The following is a 21,474-nucleotide window of genomic DNA, read 5'->3' on the forward strand; positions in this document are numbered from 1 at the left end:
TGCCTTTGTATCGCGTAATGTTAGGCGATTTGCCGGTGGGTATCTGATGCAGGAGATGAGTCGCCGGCTTCCTTCCTGTTGATGGGTTGTATTTCGTCAACGTCGATGTCACATAAGTTGTTTTGCATACCACGCGTCTGGTTTAGGGCGGTGCATAGTCTGCACATGGGCCCATAATGTAATTACTTCATTACATTGCATACTTTGCGTGTGGAAGACGATTGGATTGTGCATTCTCGTGTAGGAAATTTCTGGAAGGGGCCTATGGGCCTGACCCAGCTCATAGTCTCAAATGGGCCCCTTAAATTTCTGATTCTAAATTTGATTGGGGGATTTGTTCAGGCCGATGAGCTTTCTTCTCTTGTTATTGGGCTGCTAAGTGCAATTGTCCTACTGGATCCGCTAACATATATCCAAGTGGGTTCTTCAAGGCCTTTTCTTTTTCGCTTAGCGGATCTTCGATGGGTTCCTCCCATGGACATATCATGTGGGATATGAATGTCTATTATTTGAGTTATATACATATAGGAGGTGCTGGAGTAGCCTTAAGGGGCTCACGGAGTTATGTAGTTATGAGGACTGGTGGAGTGGCTTATGACCATTTTAGCCTTAACTGCACATACACAAAAAATATAAAAGTATAAAAAAATTAACTAATTAATTTTTTTTTTTTTAAAAAGTCTGACAACTTTTTACTGCTGTAGTTTGAAGAATATGGAGAATGAGGAATCAAAAGTTGAATGAAGGCTCACTCCAGTCTTCTATTCAGTCCGGAAGAATGGTTGTCTGTGAAGTTTTGGACTCCTTGGTGTTGCAGCTAGGTTTCTTGGTAGAAATTTGTCCTAACTCTTGGTTCGGTTTGTTTGGATGGTTGGTTGTTCTAAAATATTTAGGAAGAAAAAAAAATTAAGATTTAACAGAAATATTTTACCCATTAAATTTTGACAAGTTATTCTACACGCTTGTTCCATGAACTTGACTTAAATGTTTACCAAATACTAAAAAATAAAAATAAATATTTTACGGAGCCTGATCTTCTGGTTATTGGAAGTAGTCTTCCATATATCTCTAGCTTGCTTGCAAAATTAATGTGAAGGTATGCTCTCATGCCTTGTAACTTGTTCTCTTTCTAATTATAAAATCACACTTGACAAAAAGATAACAATAACAATGATTGATGACATTAATGTCTTAATGATGATAAATTATTTAAAAGAGTAAAGGATATATAGTGAGAGCCAGATAGGTAAGATTCCACCAAATTAAGAATAAAGTAAAATTAATTAATACAAGCATGCACCTAAGAATCCTGGGTGGACCATAATCAACACTAAAGGCATACGACGTCAGAGCATCGCATTCTATTCATATCAAAATGTAAGATTCTGGCCAACTTGATTAGGCATTGGAACTTCACCTTTTACAACAATACCAAAAGTATACATTGAAGGACAAAAGATGGAGAAGAATGTGTGAATTGGGAACTCTGGCATAAGCTAGCATTTAGTTTCAGGTGAAGCAAGAAAAACAAGGTGCCAATGTTCATAAGCACGATCCGGTGGATTAGTCGGCCAAAATCCCGGACACACCCGGTTATTGAAAGGAAAAAAAAAATTAAAAAAAAGGTATGTAATGTTCATAATCACAACAAACTGCTTAATTAATTTCTTTGTTTTCTGCATCTATATATATATATATATATACTGTTCTTTAGTTTGGCACATATTTTGCAAGCAAGATGCACATGTCTTCGTTAAAAAGTACTTTACATGTTTGGCAATGCCTTCATGGTTTTATACGACATTAGCGCACGTTTTGAGCTTTGAAAAATGGGATGGAAAGAGAATTTTCTGCCTTAATTCAAGTATTTGTTATATATATATATATATATATATATATATATATTCGTTACAATGGGAATTAAGGAGTTTGTATTAGAGCTCCTCAGTGACACCCTTCGATCTTCATTTTCTTCCTCACCTCCTCAGTGACACCCTTCGATCTTCATTTTCTTCCTCACCCTTCGATCTTCATTTTCTTCCTCACCCTTCGATCTTCATTTTCTTCCTCATTGCTGATGAACATGGCTTATGATATATATATATATATATATATATATATGTATTCGTTACAATGGGCCCGGGAATTAAGGAATTTGTATTCTCAGTGACACCCTTCGATCTTCATGTTCTTCCTCATTGCTGGTGAACATGGCTTATTATTGAGAATCAATTCTAACCGGGTTATGCTCATTCACTCAAACAAATCAGAATAAGGATCAAATTTTAGATTATTCTGGTTAGTCTTTCTAACAAATCAGAATGAGCAAAGGCAAGATAGACGCTATAAAATTGAGATAGGTAGGAGTGGTGGGACCCACAGCCATGTGGGGACTCATCACTGACCATTTCAAGTTGAAACTCTCTTCATTGGAATATTACCATTCTATGGAGGCACGCATTGTATGCTCATTCAACGATCTATTGGATGCCGACACGTGTGTCTGAAACTTTATGGTCGTATTCAATTTTTAAAAATAAATTTTCTTATTTTGTATATTTGGTTAATACATTTTAAATATTTACTCAACACATTTTGAACGCTTGAACAAGTAAAATAACATTTTAGGTACTTATCAAGATATCATACTCTCTTCAACTTATATAAAACAAACACCCACTCTTAAAAATAACATTATAAACATATATATTAAAATTTTTGACCTCTAAACAAACAAAAATATATCTATATAATATGACATATTTATTTATATTTTAGAATAGAATTATCTTTTAATGCATATAACTTTAGTATAGAATTTATAAATTAATTAAAGTTATGCGATTGTCTTACAAAAATATATAAATAAAAATTTACATTAATAGTGTTTGTGTTATTGTCTTTTTTCATTTTATTTTATAGAATTTGATATGTTAACGTTGTATGGTGTCCGCATTTGTACTTCTTAAATTAAAACATAATATAATTATATAATTAAAAAATAAAATTACTCAAAATATAAATCTATCTTATTATATTATGACAAGACTGACTCTTTTGAAATATTTTCCTGAATATATATCAATGACGTGTAAATTTCACGTCCCTTCAAGCCTCCATCAAACCGACTTTTGTCGGCGTTGATTCCGCCTCGTTTTAGTTAGAAGACGGTACTGACTTGTGACTTATAAGCAGCCATAGAAACAAGTGGTCCACCACACGTGTGTTATTACATTTTTTAGAACAATTGGTCCCCATTCCATGACCATTTTATACCTTAGTAAAAAAAAATAAGTTAAACTTATACATTTATTTAAGTGGCAAGTAGTGATTAATCGGGATCAAAGACGGAACCAGCCTTTCTGAATAGGGTAGGCTAATTTTAGACTAGGCTAACTTTGGATTGGACTACCATTACAATTTTTTTTTTTTTTTTGGGACTAGGCTTAAAGTAGTATGGCCAAAAAATTTTTTTTTTTTTTGGGTGGGCTCAAGCCCAGCTTCGCCCACCCTTGAATCCACCCTTGATCGGGATTATTAATTCAAAATCATGTAATAATTTCTCATATCTGACTTGTCCTATGGAATCATTTTTCATAATACATTATATTCTCGATACAATTATATTGTATGTGAGAAATTATTAGATGATTATGATCTATTTAACACTCAATCAACTAATTTAATGAAAGTTATCTGATTACAATAAATTATAATATATTAATACACTCATGGAGTCCATTTTCTCATCCCAAAAGTGAGTTTGCATGTTATATAGTTGAATTGGCGTTGCATATGTGATGTTACTTTAAAAAATTAGGGGTGTAAAATACAATAATAAAAAATTTCAGTGGAAGCGGATGCCCCCACTGAGCCATTCACAGATCTGTGCCTAGTTGCTCTCTTTTTTGATGCTTCCTTTGTGTTTAAGTTCTGTTCCTTCATGCAAAAACTACAAATTTTGAAAATGGTGAAACTCCTTCTGAATCTTTCCCTGAGACCTTCACTAGTAACCCCACCCCTAACCATCTCAAACCTCCATTCACTCCTCTTCAATATCACAGAGCTCGAGTTTCTCAACCAATAAGAACCTCAAAGCAAGTCACAGGACTAGCTAAAACATCAGCAAACCCCTCCTCAAAGTTCATCAATAACTCTACACAGTCAAAGATCACCTCCAAACAATCTATAAAGCTACATGCTCACATTTATCCTTTCCCAATCCCTCCATCTTTCAATGGAAAGACACCATCTCACTTTCTCAACTCCATATTTAAAACCTATCTGGTTAGCTAACTCCATTCCTAGTTCTAAACCACCATTTACATTGTTAAAATATATAAAAAATTGAAGAGAGAAATAAGATAGTGCAACACGCGAATATAACGTGGTTCAGCCACTACGGCTTACATCTACAACACACAAAGCCTAAAAGGGTACATCACTTTTTATCATGAAATCTCTTAATCATGTTTACAAATATACACATCTATTTATAGGTAAGTTAGAAAAGAGTTGTAAACAAGAATAGCAAATACTTGTTTTACAAGTATTCTTACTTTACAATAATATGGTTATAAAAGAAAGACTTCAAAGAAAGTTAAAAGACAAATATGGTAACAATCAATCAGTCCTATTAAGAAAAACTTGTTACTTAAGTATAGTAACTTTAACATACATCAAACAATAACCAAAAGAGCCTGATTGGCCACAAGAGAACTTAGGCAAAACTGTCAACATGATCAAAAGAATGAACAAGACCATCTCAGAGTTGTGAAGAGAACTTGCAGATAGCAGGAAGATGATAAGTTGCCCAGGTCTCTCACCATTACTCATTTACCACCACCACATTTAGCCCAGGTACAAATTCAAATGCTCTATATTTTGTCCCATCATATGTGCAGGTATCTACTGTTGCTACTGCAAATCTTACCCAAAATGGTAATATATAGTCAAGTTTGCTTTCTTAACAACCACAGTCACATCCCACATGCAAAACCTACTTCTAGCTATCAACTAAAATCACCTATTATAGTTAATCCCCCCTCTCTCTCCACCTTAACTCACCACATCACATATACTCATCCGAATCCAAATACACTACCATCTAATAACCATCTGACAGAAATGGTCAGATGTGGTCCAATAAATTATTACAAAGATGAACTTCAAATTTTTCCAACCATCTCGATCTACTCAGTTCTGGCTTCATTGATCTACTAAAAAAGGTTACAGCTGATGGTCTAAACTTTTGGGACTCAAATCATCTTGTTGGTATTTCCACACACATAAGAATTCCTTTCAAAATTATTCAGTCAGCTGCAACAAAACTTGAAGATCCTTTGGTCTTATTAATACCATAGTGGGTGGGCATAACTCATAGCTGTTTAGATCCAAGTCCATCACTAAAGCTGATATTGTCATATCTAGAGGACCATGGTCCATTGCTGGTAATCCTTTTTCACTCACGAAATGGAATCAACAACGTCATTCTCATGCAGAGAACCTCCATCTTAACTTTATTCCTACTTAAGTGAAAATTTTCAACATCCTTCTATAATTTTGGACTACTAGGGGACTAAGTTACATAATTAGCTCAGTTGGGGAGCCCCTCTATGCAGACCAGGCCATTAAAGGTAGAACCAAACTTAAATTTGGCAGAATCTATGTGAACATGGACTTGACCAAACCACTACAGTCTGAAGTGTAACTCAAAGTTGATGATAATAAGTTTGTAAAGATCAAAATTGAATACCAATTGTTGCCAAAGATATGCAATAAATGCAAACAACTACCACACCGAGGTTTTATGTCCTCTGAACATTATTAATCCCCCTAACTTGGAGACCAATCCACTTGGTAGAATATTCATCAATCATATTATAAAGGACAACAGCCCTACACCAAATCAACTAAGTACTGAATGGGTCACTATCAAAAAGAAGAAAAGGAGTCTAGCTTGAAATTCTAATTTTCCCATACACCAAGCCAAATCTACTTCTGTGCCCAATCTCACAACAAGCAACCACTTCTCTCCCCTTTCCAACATAGATCCATTAATTCACAATTCCCATAACCTAAACTCTAGCTTAACTCTAGCTCTCCATCCAGCCCCATAAACCTATCTACACCAGTATAAAACTATACAAAAGTTCATAGTCCTGCCACAGGTTCATATTCCACACCCACATCACTACATACCAATGTTAAACAACCACAATCTTTCAAACCATGACCTTTATGCATTGGTAAATTAAGTACCTCCAAAGCAAATAACCCTACTTTACTTAGGAACCACTCACTATCAGCATCATCCCCTAACCCACATATATTGTCCTCTTATTTCACCTTTCCACAACGCAAGAACAATGTCAGGAAGCTAAATTTGAAGCCTTTGAAGTCCCAGATCAATGGCCATGATGATCCACTCTTCTCCAATGATACACACTCTGACCAGCTCATCAAGGTTTCATCCAGTGTAGCTTCCACTCATGTATCCCCATTTAGTGAACCTGTATATCTTGGATCACCTATGAATTCCAATCAAAATAAAATATCTGTTAGAAATTTGAAGTAAGTTACAAGGAAGACCTATCACTATAATTTAGATTTAATGTCATCTGGTCCCTCTAAAGGCCATAGACATCCTAGGGGTTCTCTTACTCCCAGTTTTTAATGACTTACATTGCTACATGGAATATTAAAGGGTTAAACTAACCCTTTGAGCAGTCAAAGGTTAAGAACTAATCTCTGACCAATAGTTTGATATAGTTTCTATTGTAAAAACAAATGTGTCCACCATAAATGTTGCAGCAATTGGCAATTACATAGCCCCACTAGGTCCATCATTCACAATTACAACTACTCTTAACTTGGTAGGATATGGGTTATGTGGAACCCAAATGTTATTGATCTCAATGCCATTTGTACCAACAAACAGGCCATTCATTGTTTTGTTTATTTGTTGGCCAAGAAATCTCATTTTTAATCTTATTTATCTATGCTTCTAATCTTGATAATGAAAAGTAGCTTCTCGATCTGGGAGGATATCATTAACTATGCTAATTTATTATCTCTATTCATGGCTCTTGTGGGTGATTTCAATGCTATCACAAGTTCTGGTGAAAGATGTAAAGGTTCATCAAGCTTGAGCCCTGCTATGTCAAAGTTTGAAGACTGTTTAATACGAGCCGAACTTGAAGACTTGGAATTTAGTGGCATTCTTTATACCTGGTCAAACAAGAGTATAGGGGAAGCATGTACATCCAAGAAAATTGATAGGGCCCTTGTAAATTGCATGTGGATCTCCTCATTTCCACTTTCAGAATGTAACTTCCTCCCAATAGGTATCTATGATCACAATCCAATTTTTGTAAACATGCAGTTTAATATACATAGGAAATGTATTATATTCAAAAATTTTAATGCTTGGAGCTCCCACCCTCTATTCCTTCCAACTGTACGTGAGGTCTAGTGCACCTTCATCAATGGTACCTCTATGTTTCAAGTAGTTTAAAAGCTTAAAAAACTCAATTATGTTCTCACGGAAAATTGCAGGAAAGATTACAATAATGTTGATTGAAAAAAACACACTTTAAAACTTGAACTTGATTCCTATCAAGTAGACCTTGATCATAACCCTAGTGATATCTTCCTTCGACAGTTGGAAAGAGCACCTACCTGTGAATACCTAAGGCTTATCAAAGTCCAAGAAGATATGTTAAGGAAAAAATCAAGAATGACTTGGTTAAAGCTTGGTGAATATAACTACTCTTTTTTTTTTTTTCATAAGTCACTTATCTCAAGGAACACAAGAAAAAAATTGTCTCTCTTACCACTTCATCTGGACTAGTTATTAAAGACACAGATGTAATTAAGGTGGAAGTGGTGGCACATTTTCAGAATTTACTAGGTTTCTCCCCTCCTACCACTAACCAAATCTCTGATCTTGCTCCATTTTTCACAAAGAAAATTCCCCTTCACCTTAATAGTTTTCTTGAAGAGGTTCTATCACACATGGACATTCAGAATTGCATAATGAGACTCAACAAAGCCAAAGCATCAGGGTCAAATGGATTCAATGCTTTATTTTTCCAAAAATCATGGCCCCTGTGGGAAGATCAGTAACCAAAGCCTTCTTTGAATTCTTTATAAATAAAAAACTATTTTCTAAAGCCAACAATACATGTACATCTCTTGTTCCCAAATGTTAGAATCCCTTTAGCCTTCATGACTATCGTCCCATCTCTTATTGTAATATAATCTACAAATGTATAACCAAACTACTGGCTAACAAGCTTCAGATAACTCTACCTCACATCATTGACTCATCACAAACAATATTTGTTAGTGGGAGGAAGATTACTGATTCAATTCTGCTAGCTCATGAATTATTGAGGGGTTATCACAAGGATAGTGCTCCTACAAGGTATGCCATCAAAATTGACCTCATAAAGGCCTTTGACTCTATCAAATGGGATTTCATCATCAACTGTTTAACCCTCCTAAACTTTCCACAAAAATTCATACTACTGATCTAAGCAAGTATCTCTTCTTTATCATTTATAATTGCAGTAAATGGTGAATTTCAAAGGTTCTTCAAAGGAAAAAAAGGGATGAGACAATGAGATCCCACCTCTCATTTCCTTTTTGTGATTGTAATGGAGCACTAACAGCCATAATAAAAAACTTTGTAATTAAAGTTCATGCTTTCAAATACCATTGGAGGTGCAAGGATCTTGAAATCACTCATCTATCATTTACTGATAACCTTTTGCTATTTTCCCATGGAGCTATTACTTCAGTCTCTGTCCTAAAGTCAGAACTTGATCACTTCTGTTTAATGTTTGGAATGGCAATAAACCTCTCCAAAAGTACTATTTTCTTGTCTAAAGTTGAGGAACACACAACAGCAACCATCACAAATCTTTTTGGTATTGAGACTGCCACCCTTCCAGTTAGATACCTTGGAGTCCCATTGATCTCCACAAACTTGAAGACCTTAGATGCAGACTTCTTAATGAAAAAACCACTCATCGCATTACACATTGGTCATCAAGATCCCTTTCTTATGCATGTAGATTGCATTTCATCAAATCTGTTTTAGTCTCAACACAACTCTACTGGTCCAACATTTTTATTCTTCCTATAGGAGTGATCAATGTGCTCGCCATAATTTTAAAATCTTTTCTATGGTCTGGTCCAGAGATGAAATCATCTGGTGCAAAGGTATATTGGATTGTAGTGTGAAAGCCAAAGGAAGCTCGTGGTCTAGGTATTCTAAACCTAGAAATCTTCAATAGAGCTGGGATTATGAGATACATTTGGGATATCCAGACCGATACCACTAATAGGATTTGGATTATTTAGTGCAGAGCTCATCTTATCAAGTCCAGAAATCTTTGGAGCATTAAGATTCCGCAACCATATTCATGGAATAGGAACATCATTGGCAATTAAACACATCGTTGGCAATTAATGGATTTATCACTTCCTTCTGGATGGACAATTGGGCTCCTAGAGTCCTCTGTGCTCAATATTTTCTTCCCAAATCCTCACTGATGCTGGTTACAATGATGACACTGGAATGGACTCATTCATCGTGAATAATTCTTGGTCCTTCCCACATTGTCTAAACATGGCCATTCTAGAGCTTCTACATTTACCTCTACCATGTGCTTCCAAGAATGACAAACTTGTCTGGATTGCCTCACCAGCAGGAGATATAAACATACCTCTGCTCATCTTGCAAGATAGATTACTCATGTCCTATAGCATAACTTGGTCTGGAAATCACTAATAATCCCACGTATGAAGTTCAATTTGTGGCTTGTTGTTCAATCAAGACTGCTAACACTTGGCAAGAAGTCAATGGCTCATCATCATAATCTATGTGTCTTGTGCGAATCTTCCCCAGAATCTCATGATCATCTATTTTTTCAACGTAACTTTATTTCTCCAATTTCGAGATTCATTCTAGACAAGTGCAATCTCCATACTCCAACCCAAAATTAGGATTCCTTGGCTTCTTAGGTGAGTATTGGTTGCAAGGCAAATTCGCCATACAACTTGTATCGAAAGGTTTGTCTCTCATTTGTGGTGTACCATTCATGGGAGGAACGCAACGATCACATCTTCAAGGGGAAGAAATCATCTCATCGAGCTACTTTGGCTAGAATCAGTTGTAGTATTTCTTTAATTCCTCAATTAGGGTTCCTAAAATATTGTATTACTTCAATGCGCATTCTTCAAGACTGGAATCTACCTCCTTTTTGCTCCAGACCTCCTTTATGTCCACCGAATTAAGGATCAGAATCATCCATAACTGCTTAATCTATTCTTACTTGCTAGGGCTACTTCCAGATTAATGCACAGATACCCGTAATTAATTTAGTTCGTTAATTTAGGTTATTTGTTAGTTAGGGCCAATTGTAATGGGCTAAGGTTTAATGTTGTGGCCAAATTTGGGCTTGTTGGCTTCTCCTTTGTTTCCTTCTATATGTGTTTGTTCTGGCCAAAGGCCCTTCACGTATTATTTACATTATATATACAGTTGTTTAACCTTTTGAAAAAAAAAAAAAAATGTCCATACTTCATTAATGGTTAATTCTAGTTAACATCAATTCTTACTTATGCCAACAGATGAAAATTTTAGCTACCAACTTTGCCCTGAGAATGAGAATAAAGACAATGGAGAATTTAAAAGGTTTATGTAGTAAATTTACTTAAATGTGGGTCAAATAGTAAATTTACTACTTCAGTTGATACTATTTAATAAGGCTTTAGATGAGAAATTATGCCTGATTTGGTGCCTAGGAATGAAATAGAATGGCAATGGAATGTAATGGTCATTCTCATTTGATTGTTTGATTAAAAAAAAATGAAATGAAATGTATAAATGAAATGATAATCACTATTCTAAGTGGTACGCGGTGGTGGAAGGAGATGGTGGTGGAACTCGGTGGCTGTGGAAGGAGTCATGGTGGTGGAACTCGGTGGCTGTGGAAGATGGTAGCAGTGTTGGAAGACGGTGGCGAAAGGTGGTGGCGGTGGCGACGACGACGACAACAGCGATGGAAGGCAGTGGAAATAGCGGCGGCAGTGGAAGGTGGTGGAAGCGGAAGGCAGTGGCGATGGTGGTGGCGGAAGGTGGTGGCAGCTGCGGCAGAAGGCAGTGATTGTAGTGTTGGTGGTGGAAGGCGGTGTCCAGGTATTTTATTCCTTGGAATAAATTTTCATTCTATTGATTTAGATGTGAAATGAATTTTCATTCCTCCGAATGAATTTTCATATATACCAACAGAATGATCATTTTTACTTTATATATCATAACAAATAAGAAAATGAGTGGAATGAAATGCCATTCCGTTCCGTTCTATTCTATTCTTATGTATCAAACTAGGTAATTCCTTAAACATATATATAAAGGATGTCATTATATTTTCGCTTAACTAGAGGATGGTTACTGGTTGGTTCGTTTTTCATTCAAATTTTCATGTCCCTCCCTCGACTTGTTCCTATCTATATACTCTATGCTGACAAGAAATGTTAAAAATTGACCAAAGTTTGAGCACTATATTTTACAATTAAAGTGAATATTCTGAGATTCAAACATACATCTTGTCAGTCTAGTTTTTATCACTACACATTGATCCCAAAAAAACATCTTATTCATATGTGCATATATTATTTTATACACAATATGAGCATATACGTATATGCTTATATATATTTTTTGTTAAGTAGTATATGCTTATATATACATCTATATAAGTGTATGTGTGTTCTAATATTTAGATAAACATGGGAACTGCATGTTATGACAAGCACAATGCCAAGTATAGTCACAATTCACAATTTCAGCCTTTAAATTTGTGAATCTCATTCTGAGAGTTATAAAATTGAAGGGCCGAGCTTGCATAGTCGCAACTGTGCTTAGCACAACTCATTAGGACAAATGAATTCCAAGAATCACGAAGCACAACTCATTAGACGATGCTTAAAACATTTTTTTGGGGTGGATAAATTAAGTACATCCAATAAATCCAGATATTAGAAAAAGAATAACCATACAATATACCCAATATTGAAAGAAACGGTTGGTCCTTTTTTTAGACACGTTGACTAACCAACAATCAGATTAACCAACCATATTATAAAGCTCTCTCTCCTATTTTCAACCAACCTTTAGTTCTCCATTACATTCCCCCAATAGTTTCTTGGATTTTTTCTGCGAAACTTGACGGGGAATGTATGTGTGTTCTTGATCAACCCCGTCATTGATCGAGTAAGTTAATAATATACACACATATATATATATATATATATATATATATTTTTTTTTTTTTTATTTTTTTCTTTTAATGTTGTTTAGTCACTGATTTACTTGAGATTTTGTGTAGGCTTAGAAAATTAAACTTGATAGTATCCGTTTTAGGTTTCTATGATTGTCTTTGGAACTTAATTTTGTGTTTTCATGTTTTCAATGATCATATTATGTTAAGCAAAATTGTCATTTTGAGGTGGTGGGTTTACTTGGTAGCTTGAAAATGTATATTTACATATATATATGTATATGTGCATGTACTGTCATTGTGATTTTGAGGTTCTTGAGTTTGAAAGTTCAAAGTAAAAATGAGAATGGAATATGAATAGTGTATGTAAATATATCTAAAATATAGTTATATATTTGAGTTTGGAGTATATTCCCATTTTTTTTTTCGGGCAGTAAAAACTATTCCGATTTCCTGACAAAAATTTGTTAAAATAATTTCCAAGCAATCAAATGCTAGAAAATGTTGAAAGCTTCTTTTGAAAATATTTTACATCAAAACAAATAAAACATCAATGGCAATTGAAGGTAACTTACTATCTATAACTTTTGAATAAAGTGAGAATTAATTAGGAAAAAAAAAAAGAAGAAGTGAGAATTCGAGCCCTAAAACGGATATTTTGGAATTATGTAAGTAATTACCTAACTTGGAAAAAATAAAATAAGATGTGGAGTTGACTCCTATCCAATTCTTATTCTAGCAAGCAAACTCTTTGATTTTGATTTTGATTTTGATTTTTTATAAATATCTTTGACCTGTTTTCAACCATATTATTTTTTTTTTATTTGTTCTTATGCCAGAAGGTGTCTCCAACTCTTGGGACAAGATTAATCCTTTCACATTCCCACAATTATTCTTTTCTTCTTCTTCTTCTTTTTTTTTTTTTTTTTTTCACTATTGCATTTCCCCATTTTTTTCACTAAAAGATATATTATTCATTATTAAGTAAAACTTAGAATTGACACTTGCACACACTATCATATTACTTTGAAAACTGCTCTCATATGTTCAAATTAAGATTCAATAAAACAACATTTTTAATGGATAAAACAACTAGAAAGATGGCGACAAATGTTTACATGAAAATAAATTAATAGCATGAAATAGATGCATGGATATTATAATTAGAGAAAAATTCCTTTATATGTTGAAATAATTTTTCTTCAACTTTTAATATATTCCATTCCTCCAAAAAAAAGAAAAAAAAAAACTGTCTACATTTCTATTTTTATCCGTGTTCCAAAATAGGTGTCTCATTTAAAAAGTCAATCTGCTATTTATTTATTTATTTATTTTTTTTTTTTTTTTTTTTGCAATATTATCAATTTAATCTCTTTGTCTTAAATGTATAAAAGATAAATCATCATATCATTGTGGACTCGCTCTCAATATAATAAAAAAATAATACAAAATATTCCCTTTAAAATTTAGATTCCAAAAAAAGAACACTTATTTTGAAAATGAGTAAACATAAGTGTATTTCTAGTGTATTAATTGTGTCTTGGTTATGTAAAATCCACAAATGATCATGGATATTTTCATTCGGATCAATGGTGTCTAATAAAAATTCTTAATTCATGATGAATAACGGTGTTTTCTCCCTTCAAAGCGTTCACATCGTTGGTAATATAATAAAAAATATTCCCTTAAATATTTAGATACTAAAAAAGGAACACTTATTTCGAAATTGAGAGAACATAACATAACTGTATTGCTAGTATATTAATTGTGTCTTGGTTATGTAAAATTTACAAATGATCATGGATATTTTCGTTATTTCGATCAATCGTGTTTAATAAAAATTCTTAATTAATGATGAACAACGGTAGTTTCTCCCTTCAAAGCGTTCACATAGCTGATAATAATACTGATTTGAAGTTTTGTGTCATTTTCCAATGCAATAATGTGTACAAATTATGGCAAGAGTGGATTTCAATTCCAAGTCATAATCGTTCTCACAGTCCAGTGACTTTTCTTCAACCTTCCAAAGTTTGTTGAAAAATAGCCAAACAATGATAGACACTTGTCAACCAATCTTTTGCAAAGACATGGACGATCTCAATGCGTATGCTTTTCAACTTAGTCCAACTAGGGCACAACAAACATGTCATAGCTATTGTTGTCACTTTGTTCATCTGGGATTCATGAAATAACAATGGTCCCTCTCCTTCATTTTCCTACTCTATTCTTCTGGCCAGAAACGAAAGTTCATGGAAAGAAAGGAAATGAACTTTCTCTCTCCCCTCCTGTTTGGAAGGAATGATAGTCTAATCTCCTCTTTGGGTCCATCTGAAAATGAGACACCACTATTAAAGTATAAGCTAGAAGAATCTTTGCATAACAAAGCTTTGGTTTCCATGTTATTAATTTTAACTTTTTCTCAGAGTGATAGACTCTCTTTCAATCTCTTCCCACCAGAAATAATAATAATAATAATCATAATAATAATAATCAGTGATAGGTGTTTGATTTTTCTTATGTACTTTGAATTACAAGAATTTTTTTTTTTTTTTTTTTTTTTTTTTTTTTTTTTTTAATGGTTGTTGAGGATTCAAAGCTAATACAAATTTATGTTTTTTCAGTTACAAGGTTAGTTTTTCAAATTGTGACTTCTTTATGTGAAGTGTGAGACACACTTTTCTTTTTTTTTTTTCCTGTGAAAACTTTGAATTTGAAGCATTTTTACCAAACAAAATCAATGAGAGGTATTTGATTTTTCTTCTGTTGAATTAGAAGGCTCTTGTTTTTAATGGGTGCTGAGTATTCAAAGCTGATGTAAATTCTTTCAGTTAGAAAGTTAATTTTCAAGTTGACCCTCTCTATATGAAAGCTCTCTCTTTAATGGGCATTGATGTATATACATATGTGTGTGTGTGAAAAAGTGAGATACACAAGTTATATCTGTCTTTGCATGATGTTATGAACTTTAATTTGCAGTCTCATTTGTGAGTTTTTTTGTGTGTGTTTTTGACAGGACAATTAGCTTGATCAGCCAAGCTTCCTAAGACACAATTCCTCAGCTGTTGTTTATGTGATTGTTATATATATTAAAGAAAACTTCGGTATTCCCAATTATGGAAGAGAAAGATGATGCGTACACATTTGAAAACCACAACAGATCATCTCCTCTCTCCATATTCTTTAAAGATGCAAGGTACACATTCCATTAAACTTTACATCTATGCCTATGTTATGTGACGTCGGGTTGTCTCAATTATTTGGGGTCGGCTATGTGAATTCGATTCTGACATTATTAGTTGTACCGATTATATGGACAGATTTGTTTTCCGAATGGACGAGCTTGGGGTAGAGATAGCGCGGATTGCCTTCCCGGCAGCGTTGGCCTTGACAGCTGACCCTATCGCGTCTCTGGTTGACACAGCATTCATTGGCCAAATAGGTACCAATTCCTCTGCCTTTTCAATCTTCATCCTGCACAAATTGATGAAAATTGACAGATTGTCATCTCCATGTACCACATCCATGTTTTTGACATTGTTTCCTAATGGGACATTTTTGGTAACCTCTTTATTCTGCACAAATTGATTGACAAATTATCGTCTCCCTTTACCACATCCATGTTTTTGACAATATTTCCTAATAGGACATTAATTTCCATTAAAAAAATAAAGAAAAAACGTTCCTAATAGGACATTTATGGTGCTTCTTTTTAAGTTTTGGATAGATACGAGGCTACTCTAAGTCACACAATTTCTTCTCAATCAGTCATATTTTCAGACTCTGGGCATGCTTCTGCTCTTACTTCCATTTTGTGTGACTTAGATTTTGTCGCTTTCACACTCGTGCTGTGTGTGACTTAGATGCTACCATTTTCTTTGTTTAGAGTTTTCTTCTACTTTAATTTATAGGAAAATAATTTAATCTAGTACTATTATTTATAAGAACATTGTTGTTAAAAAGTTAAAATTTTGAGAATTCTTTTTCGAACTTGATATAATAGTTTGGTTAACAGGTTCATTAGTTCGGATGGTATGATCTTTCCTCCAATAAAGTTGAGAGCTAATGTGTTTATGTTTGAATTGTGAGAGGGAAAAAAAAGGGGTTTTCCTGCATTATCTGAAAGAACATTGCCTGGAAAAGCTTAAGAAATAGAGGACAAAAAACACTAGGACCCACCAAAAGTTATTTTGCATTATTATCTGAAACAACAATGCCTGGAAAATTTTACCAAAAAAAAAAAAAAAACAATGCCTGGAAAAGCTTAAGAAATAGAGAACACCAAAAGTTCTTGTGCATTATCTGAAACAGCAATGCCTGGAAAAGCTTAAGAAATATAGGACAGAAAATTTAGACCCACCAGCTTTGCTACCCCTGCCTCCCCAGAGCAGAACTATTAAGGACCAAATCTTTTTCAAAATCCTTAAAAAATAAACTTCTTATAAATATTAAAGTATAAAATAGTAAAAAAGTTTAATATGTGGGCATTCCAATTAATTTAAAATCCCAAAAAACTATACCTCCTATAAATAATGAATCACAAAATAGTAAAAAGGATTTTTCTTATGTGGCTATTGAAACCTTATAAAAAAAACCCTAAATTCGAGTCCTTCCAAGTCTAGTTTTTAAAAATCCACATTGAAGGAAATGGACACAAATTTCAAATATTAACAACTATACCTATTTTTCTTCTTATTTTACTGTTAATGGAACATTTTTGGACAGCTCTTTCCATCACTTGTCTCTTGTAGCTTGAGCCACAAGAGCTTGGCAATATCACACTAAACTCATAGGTGAAAATGGATTAATCCATGTATAATACACGTCAATTAGTTCATCTGCTGCAGCAGAACTAGCCTTCTCTGAGGCTATTAACTCGGATTTCGTATTGTATCCTGCAATGTATGTTAGTTCACATGCTTGACTCCGACATGGTGGTGCTCAAATGTAACACAAATAAAATTGCTTTCATATTTGAGAATGTCATTGTTTTCTTAAGGTTAAACCTCTTTTTCTGTAGTACCCTAGTGATTGATATTTGAAACTAAAAGCGATTATGGTCCAGTTTCTGTACCAATTCTCTATCCCCTACCTACTAAAACCTACCATAATGTTTTTTTTCTTCCAGAATTAACGTTTTTATTTAATTTTATTGAAGACATAAACATGGTAAAAAGTTTGTGTGTGTGAATTTGTACAGGTCCAATAGAACTTGCTGCTGTAGGAGTTTCTATTGCCGTGTTCAATCAAGTATCAAGAATCGCAATATTCCCACTCGTCAGTGTCACGACCTCTTTTGTTGCTGAGGAAGATACTATGGCAAATGCAAAAGTAAATCCAGCAGAACAAGACAGCGAAAGCTTGGAAATGCAGTCACCTATAGACAGTGAGAGTGAGAAGTTGATACCACTAAATGGTAAGTTTTGTCAATATTTATTGAAGTCATTTCCTATAATAAATTTTTTAATTCATAAAAAATAAACTGAGTGTCCTATATCCTCTTCCAGATTCTGCTGAGAGTACATATAAGTCCGAGTCAAGTGATGGTAGCTTAGGTGTAGCTAAGGTTAAGCATGAAAAGAGGCAAATTCCATCAGCGTCAGCAGCGTTAATCATTGGTGCCATCCTCGGCCTCCTCCAAGCCGTATTCCTAATTTCCCTAGGAAAGCCTATATTGAATTTCATGGGAGTGAAATCCGTAAGCACTTTCTGTTACAGAATCTGTTGAACTTGTCTTCAATTTTTTTTTTCAGCTTCTGCATGTGTCTTTTCACATACTACATTGCCTCGATTATGCATCATTTGATGATTTTTAACAGAAAAATAATTTTAACTTGTACAGGATTCCCCTATGTTACACCCTGCTCAGCAGTATTTGACATTAAGATCACTTGGTGCCCCTGCAGTTCTTCTTTCATTGGCAATGCAAGGGGTCTTTCGTGGATTCAAGGACACGAGAACTCCTTTGTTTGCCACTGGTAATTGAACTAAACACGAATTGCGAAACATATTCACATAATCATTTATATGCACACATATATGCAATAATGAAAGTGTAAGACTAAGAAATCTTAGAATTTATCTTATTGTGTTGGATAATTCATCTTGAGCTTTATCTTTTCTCTTTTTAGTCCTCTAAAGAAGAAATAAATAATTTTATCTCACATCTTTTCTCCAAATTCTATCTAATTTGTTTATTGGATGATCTAATTCAGTGGCGGGAGATGTAACAAATATAGTTTTGGACCCAATATTTATTTTTGTGTTCCGTATGGGTGTCAGTGGTGCAGCCATCGCGCATATTATATCCCAGTAAGTCAATTTATTTGCCAACCAAACACTTCTGCAAGTGTCATATGTTTTTGTATATGTGAGGGAATTTCTCACATATTTTCTTGTTTTCGGTTGATACTGCAGGTACCTAATTTCGATTATACTTTTTTGGAAATTATTAGAAAAAGTTGATCTTATACCTCCTAGTGCCAAGCATCTACAATTGGGTCGATTTCTCAAAAATGGTAAGGATTTTGTGCTACAATATCAGAACATGTCGATGTTCAAATTGTGTTTGATTGAAGTTTATGCTGGACAGTGCATATTTGAGCTTTTAAGAAAAAATTCGAACACCAGTAATTTGTACTTGTTTTGTAATTGAGTTCAGGTTTTCTTTTATTAATGAGGGTTATAGCCGTAACATTCTGTGTAACCCTGGCTGCTTCAATGGCTGCACGACTGGGGCCGACACAAATGGCTGCATTTCAGGTCTGCTTGCAGGTCTGGCTGGCAACATCTCTTCTGGCTGATGGATTGGCTGTTGCAGGGCAGGTTAGTAATGGTTTCTGCTCAAAACAAGTGCTGGAATGATAGTTCACATCTTCATTGTTCAAAAGTACTAAAAATATTTAATCTGCTTCGATATGTGACTAAACAATAAACAGCCTAATCGGATGATGATCATTAGACACTTTGTTTTGTGGTCATTTTGAGCACTTTTTCTTGAATTTGAGAGCAGTACTGGTTCAATTTTCTGTTCCTAGAAGCAAAAAAGCACATCTGAATTGCTAACCTTATAGTACTTTGTGTGTCAGACTAATACGACTATAAAATATGTACTTCTAGGTATTGGATTGAATTTTAGTTAGCTATTTTGAGTATTTTTATGTTTCATCAAATGTGTAGTCCTCTTTCTTGGTTTTTCTTGTCTGTTAACAATAAATTAGGCTTCGTGAAAACTGCCTACCAACAAACCTGCATCCTGATATTTTCTGCCCTCAAAACTTTGTCTGAAAAAACAGAAACATTTTTGCAATATATTGATAAAGCATTTGATTTGTTTCTGGATCTCTTTTCATGGTCTATTTGTCTTCAGACTAAACATCAGTTGGCTTTCTCTCATTTAGGCAATACTTGCAAGTTCATTTGCTGAAAAGAACTACGGAAAGGCAACAGCTACTGCCTCTCGAGTGCTGCAGGTATCTAAATGTTCCTATTAACAACCACCAAAGGTTGTAGCCTAGTGGTATCTCCATATGAACAAATGATTGCTTGAGTTTCTTGCCGATGAGGAGAAAAACAAATAAACAACAAAAATCCTATTAACGGAATTCTCACATGTCATTTCGTCTCACAAGATTTTCTCTTGAATTGATAATAAAATCAATACTGCAGTTGGGATTGGTTCTGGGGTTGGCATTATCAGTTGTCCTTGGAGTTGGGTTGAAGTTTGGTGCTAGAATATTTACACAAGATGCCGAAGTTCTACGCCTCATCAATGTTGGCATTCCGGTACTCTTCTTGCCTTCTAACTGGAAAAACATTGTTACTAGTTCACGTATTCTGTTCAACAAACTTATATTTGCTATTCGTCTTTCATGTCAGTTTGTTGCAGCTACTCAACCAATCAATTGCTTGGCCTTTGTTTTTGATGGTGTCAACTTTGGAGCATCTGATTTTGCATACACTGCTTATGCAATGGTAAAGCTCTAGTCTTCACCTCAATTCATAAAGAATGAAAATGAGGGGATTTACATGTATTGAAATTATTTACTGATTTGCTTCTCAAAAAGGACAATGTGAAAAATGTTGTATAGACAAAAACAGCTATGCCAATGCATCCACCTATCGAAAAGGCACGTATTTTAAAAAAGATTTACCCTTGAAAATGATTTCCAAAAATTAAAACTAAAGTTTTTTTTTTCCTGAAATGGTTTCCAAAAATTATTGAGTACTAATGGTCTACGTGTTTGACAAGCATATGGAAGGAAACAAACTTGAAAAGTAGTTATGTAAAGGGCAGTTAGAATGGTGTATCCTATCATTTTGGGACTATATGAGACATAAAGTCAAACTTCATTTGTTTTATCACATTAGCAGAACTTACTTTAGATTCTTCTTTGGCTAGGTCATGGTGGCTATATGCAGCATAATATTTTTGTTCATTCTTTCCGCGAGTTATGGTTTCATTGGAATCTGGTTTGCTCTAACCATTTACATGAGTCTTAGAACATTTGCTGGCTTTTGGAGGTAACTTCCCTTTTCACAGAACACTAATCACTTTCACTCAAACTCATCAATTAAAATCATTCTCAATTTCTTTCTACTACATTTGCAGGATAGGGACTGGAACGGGACCTTGGGAATTTCTCAGGAGCTGAAAATGCGCGCTGCTCAACGTTTTAGCATAGCTCCCCATTCGTTCTTGAAGAGGAACCTTGTTTTCGATGGTTTTCTTTCTCATGGAAACTGTCTATGGCAGCTTCAGCAATTTTTTTTTTTTTTCTAGCTGTCATGTGTTGCTGTACATGTTCAATTGCAAGAAATTTTCACCTTCGCGAGTTTCTTTGTACATAGAATTCGAGAGCATAGTTTTTACATACAAAGAAACAGACAGACAGAGAGAGAGAGAGAGAAGCATAAAGTGTGAGTTTTGGTGTCATGGTGGTTAAAATGTTTTGAACGACATTATAAGCAGGAAGATAGTGAAACAATTTTACCTTACAATTGTCCCATTGGCTTAGGAGACATGGTACTTTTTCAGCTGTAACTCTATGCCATGTTAATTTTTTATTTTTATTTATTTGGCTTTATCAGCCTATAATATGACAAAGAGTTTGACTGAATTTTTGTAAATGTGTAGAGGTCTCCTTGAAGATTGGACAAATCACAGGATATAACTGAATTGAAC

The 21,474-nt window shown here is 34.3% G+C and overlaps 1 protein-coding gene across 5 annotated transcripts; it reads left to right on the forward strand.

The window, feature by feature from the left end:
- The first annotated feature begins 1,460 nt into the window (after positions 1-1,460).
- LOC132311386 (protein DETOXIFICATION 42) lies at positions 1,461-21,068 on the forward strand. Of its 5 annotated transcripts, none has more exons than XM_059809287.1 (14): positions 1,461-1,625; positions 15,307-15,486; positions 15,611-15,732; positions 17,491-17,706; positions 17,798-17,988; positions 18,133-18,268; positions 18,506-18,602; positions 18,708-18,808; positions 18,952-19,115; positions 19,691-19,762; positions 19,959-20,075; positions 20,169-20,264; positions 20,692-20,813; positions 20,902-21,068. In XM_059809287.1, exons 2-14 carry the CDS (start codon positions 15,407-15,409, stop codon positions 20,942-20,944), a joined length of 1,557 nt encoding a protein of 518 aa, XP_059665270.1. In that variant the 5' UTR covers positions 1,461-1,625; positions 15,307-15,406; the 3' UTR covers positions 20,945-21,068. The 5 variants fall into 5 exon arrangements, with proteins under 5 accessions (XP_059665270.1, XP_059665272.1, XP_059665271.1 ...); XM_059809289.1 differs by lacking the exon at positions 1,461-1,625 and adding an exon at positions 14,465-14,646; XM_059809288.1 differs by lacking the exon at positions 1,461-1,625 and adding an exon at positions 14,653-14,921.
- The last annotated feature ends 406 nt before the right edge of the window (positions 21,069-21,474 follow it).

Source organism: Cornus florida, unplaced genomic scaffold (assembly GCF_030987335.1).
Source record: "Cornus florida cultivar Cherokee Brave unplaced genomic scaffold, ASM3098733v1 CherokeeBrave_3.0.0_Hap2_Chr06, whole genome shotgun sequence".
Classification (NCBI taxonomy): Eukaryota; Viridiplantae; Streptophyta; class Magnoliopsida; order Cornales; family Cornaceae; genus Cornus; species Cornus florida.